This window comes from Chinchilla lanigera, unplaced genomic scaffold (assembly GCF_000276665.1).
Source record: "Chinchilla lanigera isolate Chin_1 unplaced genomic scaffold, ChiLan1.0 scaffold00038, whole genome shotgun sequence".
Taxonomy (NCBI): domain Eukaryota; kingdom Metazoa; phylum Chordata; class Mammalia; order Rodentia; family Chinchillidae; genus Chinchilla; species Chinchilla lanigera.
The window spans coordinates 10576490-10592397 of NW_004955439.1; the positions used below are offsets into that span (position 1 = coordinate 10576490).

At 43.1% G+C, this 15908-nt stretch overlaps 1 protein-coding gene across 1 annotated transcript in view; it reads right to left on the minus strand.

Moving 5' to 3' along the window:
- Mthfd1l (methylenetetrahydrofolate dehydrogenase (NADP+ dependent) 1-like) overlaps positions 1-15908 on the minus strand; it is a gene marked incomplete in the record, with an annotated part of 189260 nt that overhangs the window by 143758 nt on the left and 29594 nt on the right. The window contains 3 exon segments of the mRNA XM_013517397.1: positions 1625-1722; positions 3301-3392; positions 12322-12433. Of these exon segments, the coding sequence (XP_013372851.1) occupies positions 1625-1722; positions 3301-3392; positions 12322-12433 (302 nt within the window).

Consider the following 15908-nt stretch of genomic DNA (forward strand, 5'->3'; position numbering starts at 1 on the left):
TGTGTGTGTGTGTGTGTGTGTGTGTGTGTGTTCTGATCTTAATGAAGAAGACACAACTTCTCCATTTCAGCTGCCTGAAAGGGAAGCAGAGAAGCTGGAAGAAGGGAGACACCCCTCGGGCTTTGTGTGGGCTGAGGTGGGGCTCCCCCACCCGGCAGTGTCTTCCAGTCCTCTGTTCAGTTGCTTTTACTTGCTAGAATCCTATTCATTTTGCTTTCCTAGTTACACATTTTATTCAAGAGCCAAGCTGTGGAAAATCTCTAAGCTTTTCTGGTTGCCAGCTGAAGAGTCACAGTGACATCATTTTGACTCTCAGCCTGCCTCTCTTTCTCCCGAGTGGCTCTAGAAGTCACATTTGGTTAAACAATAAAACTTCCCTCCCCAAGTAGAATTTTTCTGTTTTTTTCCCAAGTATCTTTCTTTTTTTTTTTTTTAAAGTAATAAGGTTATTGGTCCCAAGTCGAATTTTAAGTCTTTGGTACAGAATTTAGTGCAGTCTACCTTAATTTTTTTCTTTTTCAGCTCTAAGCAAAATTTATCGATTTACTGGTAAAAACGAAGGTCCAATTACAAATAACTTCAAAAAATTAAATAGTTTATGAAACAAATTGTACAAATACAGAGATGATGTTGCAAAGAATAATATTGCTCATTGGAGTTTATGTGTCAGTGAGCACACAGCAGAGCGAGACGAAGATGTTTAGTCTATGCAGGGGAGAAAACAGCCAGAATTGCACCAGCCTGGTGGGCATCATCAAACCAGGGTGGATGGCTGACTGGCCAAGGGAACAGAGGTCAACGCTAAAAAGCACCTGGTCATCAAGAGACGCATTAGTCAATTCCTGGAGGGTTTATCTACTTCACCCTCAGCATCCCATCACTGCTGGTGGGATTACCCAGGGGCGCTCGGGCATGACGCACACCCGGGTCGATTCTCTGTGTGGGGCAAAAGGGAGGATTCAGCAGGAGGCCATAAAGAGCACGTCCCTGGCTCAGGTCACATCTACCTCACTGTTCAAAATCACACACTGAGATTATATCTTGCAGTTTGTAGTTCTAAATTTATGCCAAGATTATGTAGTTTATACCTTATTAAATGCCGCTGTGAAGAAATTACCTATCTGGATTTTCAGAGCATCCTGTAGACAGTCCTGAAGCAAGCTGAGCACAGCTGCTGGGCGCAATGACGTTTGCTTCAGCTGACCACTTTCTCCTGGAGCGGAGACCTACTCACCCTGAAGACCTAGCTCATCTGGGTGCTGGGCATTTCGAGCCCTGAAAAGCATGTCTTAAATACCGATTCCTGTATTTTGTTAAGTCTAAAACCACTGTTTTCTGGATGACTAATAACACATATTGCACTTCAGTAAAGGACACGTCACTGAAATAAAATGAAATAGTACAATACAAATTCTTAGAGTTGATAGAATATCAAAATGTGTTCATCACGATTTAATTTTGAAGAATTTATGCTAAGAGAGAATAATGTGGCAATTTGATGATCAGAGAAGACTTATCTCCTTCCAAATCCAAAACAACCTGAGTCATGCCCTTACCCAGGGACTAACAGGAGATCAGGGGCACTCAGGGCGCTGACCCGGGTACTGCTGAGCACCAGGCTTACCTTGGCACGGGGGAGAGAGGCTGCAGTTTCAGGCAGTGGAGTCTCCACCTCCTGTGCTGCTGTTCTCGGAGCCACCTCCGTCCACTGCTGACCATGTTCTTCAAGAGGAAGCGAGGAAAGCAGAGGTTACAGATGTGAACAAGGCAGGGTGTGCACTTAAACTGTGGGGACGCTGTTCATGGGCGCTGCAGACAGAAAGGGCCCTGGGGCACATGATAAACTAACAATATTAGCAATAATTTTATTCACATCTAATTAGGCTCACAGGTTTTGCTTGAAAAGGAAAATGTGAGATATAAGCACCACTAAAATAGCTTAAGTATTCACAGAAGGCATCCTGTAGAGAAAAAACTGCTCATCTCAATTGCAAAAGAGAAATGAAAAGAATGTAAGACTACACTCATGATCAGCTGGGATGCCTAATTTTCAACATGTGCAACACAACTTCAAATACCATCCTTCTATTGTTGGTGGAAATGAAAAAGCAAATTGAATTCCAAGTAGTTACATATATGCATACATATATACAATAAATTATGAAGAAACTAAAATAAATGGAAATAAAATTTGGCTTGATTTGAGATATAATTTATAATCCTTACAGAAACATAAAAATCTTGTGTACCATCTTGTACATAAGAAAGAAATGAACTAAAACTTGCTTGTTTAATTCTGCTGGGGAAGCAACTGGAGCTTCCGGATTCTATCACTCATCAATGTCCCTGCTAGAGACACCACTACTGTAGGCTACAGGACCGTCAGAACTCTCAGAGAACACAGTGACAGCAGGGGACCCTGGACTTTAAGTCACACAGACGATGGTGTTTCCCTAAGGTGTCTACCAATTGCCTCACCAAGGTGTCTACCAATTTTTTAAGATCTTGTCTTTAGGGGGGTAAACACAATTCTCTTTCCTTTGAACGTGAACTAGGCAACTTCACATACCTAGCTGCAAGCCCCTTGATAAATGAGGAAGGAGACATTAAAACACAATTCTCTTTCCTTTGAACGTGAACTAGACTTGTTGACTTGTATCTAACAAACAAGGAAAAGCAAAGGCAGTGGCAGGGTCTATAATCAGAGACTAGACCTTAAGACACACTGTGGCCTCCTCTGTCGCTTTCTACCTAGAACCACCCATTTGGGGGAAATTAGCTGTCACACTGCAAGTTGCCTGAGGCAAGGTCTTCATGATTAGCAGCCAGGGCATCCTGCCAATAGACGAGGAGGAATTAAATGTCACACGCCAATGGCCAGGTGAGGGCGCCATCTGGTTCCAGCCATCTCTGGGTGACTGCAGCCCTAGCTGACTCTTGTTTCAATCACAAGAGTGATCCTGAGCCAGAACCACCCCGCCACCCAGCTACCCTGCTTCCCAGTCCCTGACCCACAGAAACCGAGCTACTACATGGCCGATGCTTTCAGGTGGGTTAATGTACTACAGAGCAATAGATAATTAAAACATAGGCGCTGACTTGGGGCCTGCTCTCATGCAACTACGCAACCACTGAGCGAGAAACGAGTTTTAATGTCTCCTTCCTCATTTATCAAGGGGCTTGCAGCTAGGTATGTGAAGTGCTTCATGCTGTACACGGTAAAGAGAAAACACGTGCGAGACGTGAGCAACAGTGAGTCAGACCTCCCTGTACAAAATTCTCAAAGCGGTGCAAACAAACCTGAATCCGCAGAGCGGCGGCAAGGAGACCCACGTCATCCTCTGCAATGAGTCTGTTCAGATGGGCCCTGGGAGAGCCACAGCTAAGCTTTCCTGTGTAGAAGTTGAGAAGAAAGCAAAACAAAACAAAAAAAGACTCTCAGCATACTGCCATGATTATAAGCAACTGCTCCTTATAAAAAATCTAGCACACAGAATAACAGTCTCAATTTTCAGCTGAGGAAGTTAGGAGGTCCAGGCATAGCGGCAGGTGGGTCACCTGTGGCACAGACTCTAATCGGGCCTGTTTTATATTTCACATCACAGAAATGCCCGCCTAAGCCAGTGGTGGCGAACCTATGGCACTCTCTGTCGGCATGTGAGCCAAGTTGCCCCAGCAGCCAAGAGCATTGGATAACAGTTGTTTTTTCTGAACTAAGACCTCAGTATTCAGGTTTAATTACAGTGTTGGCACTTTGGGCTAAATACGTGGGTTTGGGATTGCAGTTTGGTCTCTAAAAGGTTCATCATCACTGACCTAAGATTTGCCCTGGGATACATGCAGATGTGATTTAACGACGCACACTCTGCTTTGAGAAATTGTACCTCACGCTGAACCACAGCAAAACATCTAGCTGCACAGTCTCTTCAAAGAACTCCAAGTATCAAAAAATACAGCACTATTAGAAATGTATACCGGAGTAGCTCAAGACAGTGCACAGGGAGTGTCTGAAACACACAGTGTGCAGCAGCAGAGGCTGCAGATCAGGCACTGCCCAGAGTTAGACCTGGATGAAAATCAAGCCTCCACCTCCCACCAGCGATTGTTAATTAGCACGGGTAATATAAACCTCATAGGACTCTGTGAAATAAAACGAGATGTGGCGTGTAACATACTTGGTATGCTGTGTACGATTAAACTACTACAGTAAAAAAGAGTTTGGAAAAAGGACAGGTATACACACTGTGTTCCACAACGTAACCTGTCAGAACCACTCGCTATCTTAACTTGGATTTTTAATGCAACAAAAGGCTTCATCTTATTAGAAGGATCTATAACCTTTCCTGGATAATTTACTCAGAAAAAAAGTGACTGTCACTTGTGGACACTGAGGCATAACAAGGAGATCAAAACACAGGATGAGCCCAGAGAAACCGATGGAAGGCTTTCTTTGATCATTTAAAAAAATCCCTGTCGTGGGTCAGGTGTGGTGGTGCACGCCCATAATTCCAGCATTTGGGAGGCTGTGGCAGGAGGATCACTGTGAGTTTGGGGCCAGCCTGGGCTACAAAGTGAAGTTCAAGGCCAGTCTGAACTGCAGTGAAACCCTGTCTCAAAAACAATCCCTGTCATAGAACTGACACAATCAAATTTCCATCAAAACCAAGAAATTACATATTAGGATATGAACTTTATGCTATACCTTGGATCTTGACTGTTCCCCAAAGCCCTTTTGTAAGAGGCTTGGGTGCCAGTCTATGGCACTATTGGGAGGTAAAGGAAGTCAGGTGGGGGGGCCTTGAGGGGGCTATGGGGACCTCGCCTCTTCTTCACTTTCTGGGTGCCGTGCACGGTCTCCTCTGCTGTGTGCTCCCCCATGATGTATGGTGCTGCCACAGGCCCAAAGCAAGAGCCAAATACCCATGGACCGAGTCCTCTGAAATCGCGAGCCAAAACAAACCTTTCCTCTTTGAAGTTAATTCTCCCAGGTATTTTTTCAGAGTAACAAAAAGAGAACACATCTGGTTTTCAACATGGAAATGCACTGATAGTAATCCCACTTTTCCTTCCTCTAGTTAGCACTTACAAAATTTATGAAAAGCAAACATGCACACAAAACGTTTTAGCCTATATCCTTCCTTCAAGAAAGGCAATGTTTCTAACAGCAACTTTTTTGAATTAAGAAAGAGTATTTTTTCTTTCTGTGGATCACAGTACTCTAAATTATCCACGCTGCTGACAGTCCTCTGCAAGGAGGCACACCAAACACTTAAGAAAATGTGTTCTGTGATGTACTACTGTCAAGTGTATTAGGGGTGTTAGAAAATCATATCCCCTCAGGTATTGTTTGAAGATTAGCAACACTTCAGTTTTATAAATCATATCTAAGCAAAAGGCAAGAGTCATTGAAGGAGAGAGATTTGTTTTTTTTTTTTTTTTTAACCACTAGAGATGCAATCTTAAAATCTTGTCCAACTACTACAGGAAAAAAATGTGTCACTTTCTTTTTCTTTATTCTTTTTTTTTTTTCCAGCACTAGGGATTGGACCCAAGGAACGCTAAGCTATATCTATCTACAGCCCTTTTTATTTTTTCAATTTTGAGACAGTGTCTCATTAAGTCGTTTCAGCTGGCATTGATCTTATGATTCTCTTGCCTCAGCCTCTTCAGTAGCTGGGATTACAGGTGTCACTCTTTCATCTTTAACTGATGGAGAAATAAAGCAAAAGAATTTCTAGGAGCTGGTAGCAATTTTTAAATATAATCGTGTCTTGGTTACTTTTCTCTCATTGCTGGGACCAAATACCTGACACCCAAAATTAAGGAAGGAAAGGTTTATTTAGCTCACAGTTTGTGGATATTTCAGTCAGTAACTGGCTGGCTCCAAGGCACAGTGGCATGTGGCAGAGGGCAACAGTTCATGGCAGCAGAAGATAGCAAAAGCAACAAGAGCAAAAGGGAGGAACAGGAAGAACAAGGCTCTTTCCCTCCTTTAAACTGTATGCAAGCTACCCACCCCAGGGAGGGCGCAGCACTCACACTCGTAATCCCAGCATTGGACTATGGATCAATCAAAAATTTAGATGCCTGCCCCATGACTGCATGAGGATTTGGGGGACATGCAGACACAAACCATAACAAATCACAAAAATCTATGTGATTGAAGAATATTTCATCCACATAGTTATAGTAAATAATTTTTCCTTTAATTACAGCCATTTAGATAACATAAGGTTTAGAAAAAGGGAGAATTATGCTCCTTCAAAAAACTGTATGAATGCAGACATATTTAAACCATCTTAGAAGTGACTTCAATAAGTGTGGATAAGCCATGCAGGAGGAGCAGGATCGACAAGACAAAAACTCTTGTAAGGCTCCCAGCTCAAGAGCAGGAGGCACACCCAGCATTCCTCTCTCTTTTCCACCCAAGTGATTGAAAGCAAATTAATCCATAGTAGTAAAAACGCTGCTGGGAATGGACCAGAAAATCATGAGAAATGTGCACAAGAAAGCAGAAAGTATGATCTGACTGGTGGGAAAGCACCACAGAGGAATCTATAACCCGAAGTACAGAAGCCTGTGACTAAAACTATAAAAACTGTGAAAAGCGTTTATTTCCTCATAGACCCTGGCTAAGCTCAAAGCTTGACATCTATAAAGATCAGAAGATGTGGACCAGGTACAGTCCTTGCAACAGCAGAGGACGCCCGTCAGGAGCCAAGCACGCTGACTCTGTTCAACAGTATGGCCTTCTCATTTTTATGCATCGTAGATTAAGCTTTGCTACCTGCAAAGTTATCTTCTGCTATACTAAAAACAACAAATACTTAAAGGCATACCAGAAAGCCCACAATCTCTAAATATCTACCCATCTATCTAGTTACACACACACACACACACACACACACACACACACACTACGTATATACATTATAAACTTTACCAGATCCTTATAGGAACCAATATTTTTTCTTGAAAAAGCAGTTGTCTAGGTTTTAGTAATACTTTTATTATACTTTCTTTTACTTCTATTACATAATAAAATTGAGCTTAACGTTTTTTTTAATGCAAAAATGTAAAACAGCTATCCTCAGGTGACAAGATCAAGGGTTTTTTAAAAAAATTTTTCCCCCAGGATTAAGGATTGAACCCTGGTCTCATGCATGCTCTACTGCTGAACTACTGTATTGCTTTTGTGGTAGGAATCAATGCAGTGTTTTAAAAACATGCTTTTATTTTTTGAGGAGGATCTCGCTAAGTTGTCCAAGCCAACTGAACTTGGAATTTTCCTACCTCAGCCTCAATCTTGTAACTGAATTAAAATTTCTGAACCCAGACAGTGCAAAGCAGTAACTTGGTAAATCAGGTAACTCAGTGAGTGAGGAGTATCTTCCTTCTTAGTAGATTGCAAGGTGAAGGGACTTGAAAAGGAAAGCATGACTTCACCGGCCTGTGCAAGGAAGCTGCACCTGGGGACTGTCCAAGGTCTCGGCCTGGACCCAGGCATGACAGGAGTCCTGTCCCAACCTGCAGATGGGTATTCCCACTTTCCACTGAGTACTGCAATTTAATTGATGAATCCTCTGGAGACAGCCAATGAATTACTTTAAAAGTAGGCCTTTCATTTATAAATGTTTTTATGATAGTGAAAATTTCTGAAATAAGAAAATTTAGGGCTAATGGGTTATCATGCTGTCCCGGAAGGCAGAAAGCCCGTTCCCTGCCACAAGCTGTTCTGAGACAACCCTGGGAAATTTGCCAGAAGAGTAAGCGAGTTGTGTGACTTGTGCGGGGCTGAGGCCCCTTTCTTCCTCGTCCGCCCCTCTGCTGTCCTGAGCTGGCTGGGCTTTGCTGCAGTCTGGCCGAAGGCAGTCTTCTCACTCAAAAGAGCACACACCCAACATCCAAATGCTTCTTCCCTCTAAGAATGGAAGTTACTCCAAAAACTTAATGTGAGGTTTCAAAACCAGGAAGAACAAAAAATTTAGAAATCAGTGAAGATATAACTTAAAAAAACACTGGTGACTGGTGTTTCGGTTAATATTGACTTTGTAGGATAAAAAGTAACACGCAATAGCTTGGTGTGGTGGGGCATGCCTGTCATCCCAGCACTCAAGAGGCTGAGGCAGGAGGATCCCTGTGGGTTTGAGTCAGCCTGGAATACATAGTGAGACCCCATCTTAAAAGCACCAAAAAAGGTAACGTGCAATAAATGAACTTAGTATAAATCATTTAGTGTAACTTTGTGATAGTGCCCTCAAGAGCTGCTCTCCTACCTTAAAATCATTACCCCACCACCAAACAAAAGCACATCACCTTTAGGAATGTATCATAACAATATTATCAACTTACACAAGCATGCTTCTGGAACCATTGAAACCAGACTACAAAGGAATTAATGCATAACTGCATAAAAGTAAAAAGTTAGTTAGGGCTGGGGCTATACCTCAGTGGCAGAGCGCTTGCCTAGTATGTTTTAGGTCTTCAGTTTAATCCTCAGCGCTGAGGATGCATAGATTTATATATATATATATATGGGGGGGAGGGAGAGAGGGAGAGAGAGATGAGACCATTAAAATAATTGGAATTTCTAGGAGAAAAGAAAGGAAAACAAATCATATGTAACATCCAGAACTTCTAGGGGAATAAAGCACAGCTAATAAAAATGCGATGTGTTTTAGAATAACTAAAATTTAAAAATCATAAACAAACATCCTTGTTTTGTTCAAAATGCATGAGGACGATTGAAGTCCAAGTTCTCTAAAGCTGCCTTCTTACATTTTCGGGGTTTCCCTGGGGCTCTGCCTTCCTCGGGCACGATCTCCCGTGACCTGTCTGTTCTGCTGTGAGGGGTCCACCTCATCGGCGCACTGGAGACAGAGCAGCAGCGGGGGTGGGGAAGCAGTTTCTGGCAGCCACTGCTCTATGACAGAGGCACTGCCTGGGTATCGCCTCATCTGCTCCTCCCAACGGCCCCTCTCTCCTTTCAGGCATGAGGAAATTGGGGAGCAGAGAGCTTAAGTGATTTCCTCCAAGTCACACTGCCTATAAATGGAATACAATTAAGAATTAAAAAAAACAACAGGCCCCTCACTTTGAGTCAGGGTGACCCTCACTCTGATATCCACGCCCTTGGCACTACGTTAACTGTCTCCCTTCAGGGGCACTGTGGGGACAGCCACGGTCCCCAGTGGTGATCCCCTCATTCACTACTCTGAGCCCCGGGTACGGCCCAAGGCTCACCCCTCATCCTACAGTAAACAGAACCAAGTTAGGTTAAAATGGTGCTGTAAATCACGCGGAAACACGGCTTGCTGTTCCCACGCTGTTCATGGGAAGAAGCACAACACCAGCTTAGGCTCCATATTTGGAGCCCGACACAGTCCTGCTTGCGGCAAATTCTGCTCCTTAGCGAACAAGTGATTACAATACCACAGCCCATTTCTTTCATTTAAAATAGCTGTTTAATAACAGAAAAATGTCACTACTCTTACAGCTAGAAAACAGAGTGCTGAGTTTTGCTCTGCTTCCCCATCCCCAGGCCGGACTCAGGTAGGGCTGGTGTAATTGTTTTCTGAGCAACTTCTGGGGTAACAGCCATCAGGAAAATCTCTCCAAAGATTAGGTATTCAATAGCTTGCCTCTGCAGAATTATCTCACCCTGAATCACCGCATCCCACCTCCTTTTACGGGGAGGGAGTGGGTACCTTCAGGGTGAAGATGAAAATTTCATTACACAGCGCGGCCTTCCCCCAGCCACAAGTGTATTAAACATTCTTCTTCTGGTCTTAAGTTTAAACAAAAGCATTTTTCTTTTTAATAATGTTTCAAAAAATCTCATTTGTTTTTAATGGCAAGATTGTGAAGAAAAGAGAGGAAGGAAACCATTCTGTAACTTAATTCAGAGGGTAAATTTTCATAGTAATCAAAGCTGATAAAATAAAAACTTTGATTGTTTAGAAATGTAACGCTATTATGAACAGCGCTGGGAAAATGATACTTGAAGTAGAAAATGGCCTTGCGTAGGGTCGGCTCTGCTCCTTAGCGAGCAAGTTGTTCCGAGAACACAGCAAACTTACTTAAATAATTTTTAAATAATAATAGAATGTAATTAGCCTTTTAGCTAGAGAACACTGACATCGCCCTATTTTATTTTATTTACTTTTTTTTATTTGTTTTTTTTGGAATAGAACTCGCGACTTTGCACTTGCCTGGCAGGCGCTGTGCCACTGAGCTAAATCCCCAGCCCCGACATTGCCCTATTTTAAAATCTACAACTCTGGCTGGGTGTGGTGGCACACGCCTCTAATCCCAGCACTCCAGAGGCTGAAGCAAGAAGACTGCCATGAGTTCAAGGTCAGCCAGAGCTATATAGAGAGTGCAAGGTCAGCCTGGACTACATAGTGAGAACTTGTCTCAAAAAGCAAAAACAAAACACCAAAATATAAAAAGATAAACTACATCTTCCACTCAGACACAGTGGAAGGAAAAGATCCAGCAGCTAAGGCATAACTTTCCTGAGCGGAGTTCCTGGAACATCACCCTATCTTGTTTGAAGAGCCACGCCCTTAGCTGCAGGGAACATTCTCCCGGTGTCAGCCCTCACACACTACCGCCGGCGTCACTCTGGCAGAGTATAATACTTGCTGACCCGGTATTTACTGACCGCTACTATGTGTCAGCCACATTTGGGAACTGAGTATTCAGAAATGAACAAGAGAACTACTACACCAGGACCGGAATTTAAAATAACCCAACTACAATTAGTCTACTTTATAGAATCATTAAATGAACATGCGACGCTTTTGTCTCTTAGGCCCCTCCCAAAAGCGCTGTGACAATGAAATCTCATGTTTTCAGGAATACCTTTTTCAAAAGCAAGAGTGCTAAAAGAAAACATTATTAGAAATAAAACTGTTTTACTGAAATAAAATACGTCACTTTCACATAATAACAAGAGCTTAAAGAAATTTTAAGAGAACACTGAAGTAGGTTTTCCTATGTTCAGCCAGGACTCTATCAAAACTGTGCTAAATATAAACCCTTATTTAAAAAAAAAAAACAAAAAACAAAAAAACAAATAAATCATAGCCAAAAAAAAAAAAAAAAATCATTTAAAAGAAATAGAATTCCCAAACTGACTTTCCTAATCTCACCAGGATTCCAAGCAGAGGAACAGTTTGCACATCCACCATTTAGAGTTTAGGCCCTTTTTTAGGAGAAAATCTAAGTTATATGTAGAAATGTCACGAGGTTTAAAGAAGTTCCGTGGTGCATGCTTCACTCCTGTTAAAAAGAGCCTCAAAGCCACATTCACACCGGACTGCACCTCTGCTGCATTCGTCCACACTCTCAAAGCACGCCTGACCAGTGGGTCCTCTCCAGCCCACACCACCGTCCCTGTTTCTGGGGGTTCACCGGGGAGCGGTGCTGTTCCTAGGCTTCCCCAGGGGAGGGTCCGTGCCAGCCTCTGGGCGTGGCTCACTCTGTCCTGGGGTCGCCTCAAAGGTTTCAAGACCTCACAGTCCACTGTGGCGCTGGGGAGGTGAAAGAACAAGAGGCCTTCTCTGCCTGGGGCATCTTCACCAGCTTGGGCACTAAAGGTTGCTGCCTTTAGCCTGGCTCAGTCTTCTCCACACTGACGTTTGTAGAACAAAGCCAAAGGTAACAGGAAGCGGGGGTCCTTGGCTCCCCCTTTGGCGCTGTCTCTAGCACTCTCTATGACACAGGAATTGCTGTGGTGGGCCAGGCATGGTCCACACCATTGCTTGATCCCTTGGTGAGATACCATCTGACAACGGCAACCCTAAAACCAGTTCTGTTTCTGCTGGTGATTTTCATGGTGCATGGAGGTGACCTAGGGGCCCTGAGGAAGTACTTCCGGGGTCACTGTGAGGGGAAATGTGGGAGACCCAAGGCTGGACTTCATTCCTACCCGTCCCAGCAACCCTGCTTTACACACTGAGATTCAGCTAAGATTTCTCTAGAAGAAAGGATTCTACCATGTTTTGAATCTGTGAAAACCAGTATTTCCAGTTTATCCCACACAAATATAAACTGTCTCCTTCAGGTCACAATTGCCTCAACTGTCAGATGCTAGAGGCCAGAAGGATGCTTTGACGTGGCAGGGCAGGCAGCTTCCCTGGCGACATCTTATATTCCCTCCGCCCAACTAGGTCCAGCAGTCTAACTCTCCTGTCCTGCATGCGCACACTGAACCCGGCTCTCAGAACACACTGTTCTGAATGACCAAGGTTGCCACTTCTAATCATCTTACCTGCCTTAGGCAGTGCCCCTCACTGATGTTGTTAAGACATTTACCTGACAGGAAGTCATGGAAGCAATTGAGAACAGTGGTTCCCGGCTGGATCCATGTAAGGGGAATCTCTTCTGGCTTAGGTGAGCCTAAGATCACAATGTCGGCCTCCTGAAGCTAAGAGGAAAAAAGAAAAATACACATTTTAATCTGTAGCAAAAAGACACGACCAACTACTGCTATAACTAAGAGGGAATATCACAGATTCTGAGTTCTGTTCCAAACTGAAGACATGGATGGAATCACTTGTCTCCTTCAAGCATGTGTAAGTACAAAGAGAATGTGACTGAGACATCCTAGAAAGAAAAGAATGAAACCTCAAAAATGTCTTTAGGGGATATGAGGTGTGATCAAAACCTGCAGTGAATATTTACATTTAAAATTTGTTACAAAAAAGAAAAGTTTGTTACAAAAATTTTGTTACAGTAAAAGACCCATTGCCACTAACCGCCTCTGAAAATACTTCTCTTGCATCAAACACTTATCCCATCTTCCTGCCAGTTTCTGAAGGAGTTCTGGAAGTCTTCTTTCGTGAGTTTCTTTAGGTACTGCTGTTTCGGTTGCTTCAATATCCTAAACTGATACAACATGTCTACCTCTCAGGGTCATTTTGACTGTGGAGAAGAGCCAGAAATCACACAGTGCCATATCCAAAGAATAAGGCAGATGAGGACACACTGTAATGTTTTTCTAATGCCTTTCCATTGGATGGCACTCAGCAGCAGCATTCACCATACTTCTGGTCACAACTCCGAAAGACACTCATGAAAGAGGACATGCAGAACTGCTTCAGAAAGTGACAAGAGCAATAGGATAAGTGTATTGAAGCAAAAGGGAGTATTTTTAGGGGGACTGGTGGCAATGTGTCTTTTACTGTAATAATTTTTTTTTACTTAAATACATGCCATATTTTTTATTTGGGCTTGTATACATTTTCATCACTAAGTATGTATAACATAAAAGGATCACGGACTTGACTGATGGACACAAGAGATGGGGAAGACAGTGAATATGGGTGACATCTTGATTCACGAAGTGGCCTAGGAGAAAACAGAGGCTGTAGCGGTGCGCCGTTAAAATGAGACTCATACAGAACTTCTGCTATATCCATGGAAGGACTGGCAGGGGCTGGAGAATGAAACTTATTTTCCTTGAGACCCTGGTTAATTTTTTGTCCAAGGCTTTTTTTTCCCCCCTAAGGAAGAGGTAAGACTGGAACCACTATTGCAAAACACATGAGGCAAGTCCATTCTGCTTGTATTTTGATAATAGCACACTGGAGGAGCATGCCTAGGAGCAGAGTAAGAGGCTGGGTATGACCTTAGAAGAATAACCACTTGCCCAGGCATCACCCAGCCACTGATGATGTCAAACTGAATACACAAGCAGAGAGAAAGTCACATGAGGAGTATCAGACCCACGGAGAAAACAGGAACAATTGCACGGGTCACGTGTGAGTCCTGGTGCTCATTTAGTAGACTAGGAAACTGCAGCTCATGGAGTTCAAATAACTCAGTAGCACGTCCTGTTTTTCCCAGTGTACCCAGTCCTGGGGATATTCTAAAGGTACAGAGCAAGGAAAGCTGCCCACCCTGCACTCTTACACAGCTAGCCCTTTCTCCATTTCACTGCTTCCCAACTGCCTGCAGCCTGTAGGTTCAAACGGAAAAAAAGATAAACCCCTGAAACATTCCCACCCGGTTACCACCACCACCTTCCCCACAGCCACCCACCACACAAATGCACTCTACGTTCTCAGCTTGGTTAGGCTGCCTCTGAATATTCAGGAAGAACAGACTAGCTTGTGCGCCTGAATCTGAACGCTGGGCTGGGGGCTGCACCCTCTGATATCTTTTAGGAATCTTAGAACAAAACCAGTACTACGTGGTTTATGAACGAAGAAACGAAAAGTCAAGGACAGCTCCATGCTCCTCTGACAGATGGAGTAGCAGGATGACTACTTAAATGTCTTTTCACAGGGTCAACAAAGCCAACATTTCAAAGGTAGCACCCAGGAAATATGTGATCAATTGGATCATCCAAATAGGGAAAAGCACTACCATTTTTCAACACCTTAGTTTATTATGGCATCCCAAGTGGAAAAACACACTGAAATTGTGTTACACTGAATCCATGGCTTAATCACACTGAAAAGAGAAATCCCACCCAAACATCTGCCTAAATACTATTCTTTTCCTACGCTATAGGGCCAAAAATTACACTAAGTGTACAATTAATATCCCTAGCAATCTGGTTCATTCCAGCTAAACCTGATCTCTACAGATAGATCTGAAAAGCAGCTAGACTTTTGGGTGATTTTATATTTAGGGGGAATAAGTGTTCTGGTGGCAAGAGGATTTTAAACAGCTGTTTAAGAACTGTATTTCCTCATTTACATACATAAATGACTGCCATAAATTCAGCCCTCGTAATTCTCAAAAGAAATGCAAACATTCAAAGCTTGCTGCAGATCAGCAGATAGGAAACATCATTTTGCTAGAATTTTCAGGCACAACAGCAACAAAATCAGAACATGTTATAAAACCTCTATGAAAAAGAGATCCCTATGAACAATGCTGAAATGCTCATTTTAGAAAAAAACCAAGGGTCAAAGGTCACACGAGTTCCCTAAGAAAACTCAGGTTCCCCCACGTGGTGCTTCGATACAATCTGTTCTTTTCATTACCTATAAATCTTGGGAATCTCACTCCGGCCCAGCAACTCCATACCTACGTACAACTCTAAAGTGGGCTGGACTGATAAGCAACGGGGGGGGGGGGGGGGACAGTTAATCCCACAGAGAAAAGGCAAACACGTCCTGCCTCAGCCATGACCGCATCAGGGATGCTAATTCTTTCTGGAAAGGAAAAGTGCTAGATGCCTAAATCAATACACAACCCACCGAGGACGAGGGAAGATTTTAATGAGCTCAGATTCAAGGAGAATTATCGTCTCACTGGCTGTTTCTGCTTTCCTCTTCCCACATGGGAAAGGCCCTGGCCACAGCTTGGCTTGAAACTTTACCTCATAACAAAATATTGCTTTCTCGGTGGAGACTGAAGTAGGGTAGCTTAAAGCGAACCACCCACTCCCCAGGCAGAGGCCCAAATGTTAAAACAATAGTAAGACACCATGGTTCTGCTGATACTAAAGTAGAGCTTGGGGGTAGGTGTCGGGGGAAGGGCAGCGTCCAGATAACATGGAAACTACTCTTCTCCAAGTCAGTGAATTTTAAAAGGAGGAGGCAAGTGTCAAGTATGGACAGAAAGGCACCAGGGGACAGATGTGATCTGGCAAGTGATATGGAACATTACACTTAGATTTAGCAAATACAATGCATTTTTAAAGATTTTAACTACAGCAAGGATCGCACCACCCTCTTGGCTACAAGAGAGACTTTATCTCCTACTATCAGTGTTTTTAAAGGATGCATGAGTCTCAGGAATGAAAAAGGTGGCAAGATTTTTTTTTTTTTTTAAAGAACTGTGGTTTTTTTTAACCTGAGACCTGTGAAGACTGCTTCTATATCCTTTGAATATTACCAGCACAGTTAAGAAAATGAAGTTCAGAGCCAGGGATATAGCTCAGTGGC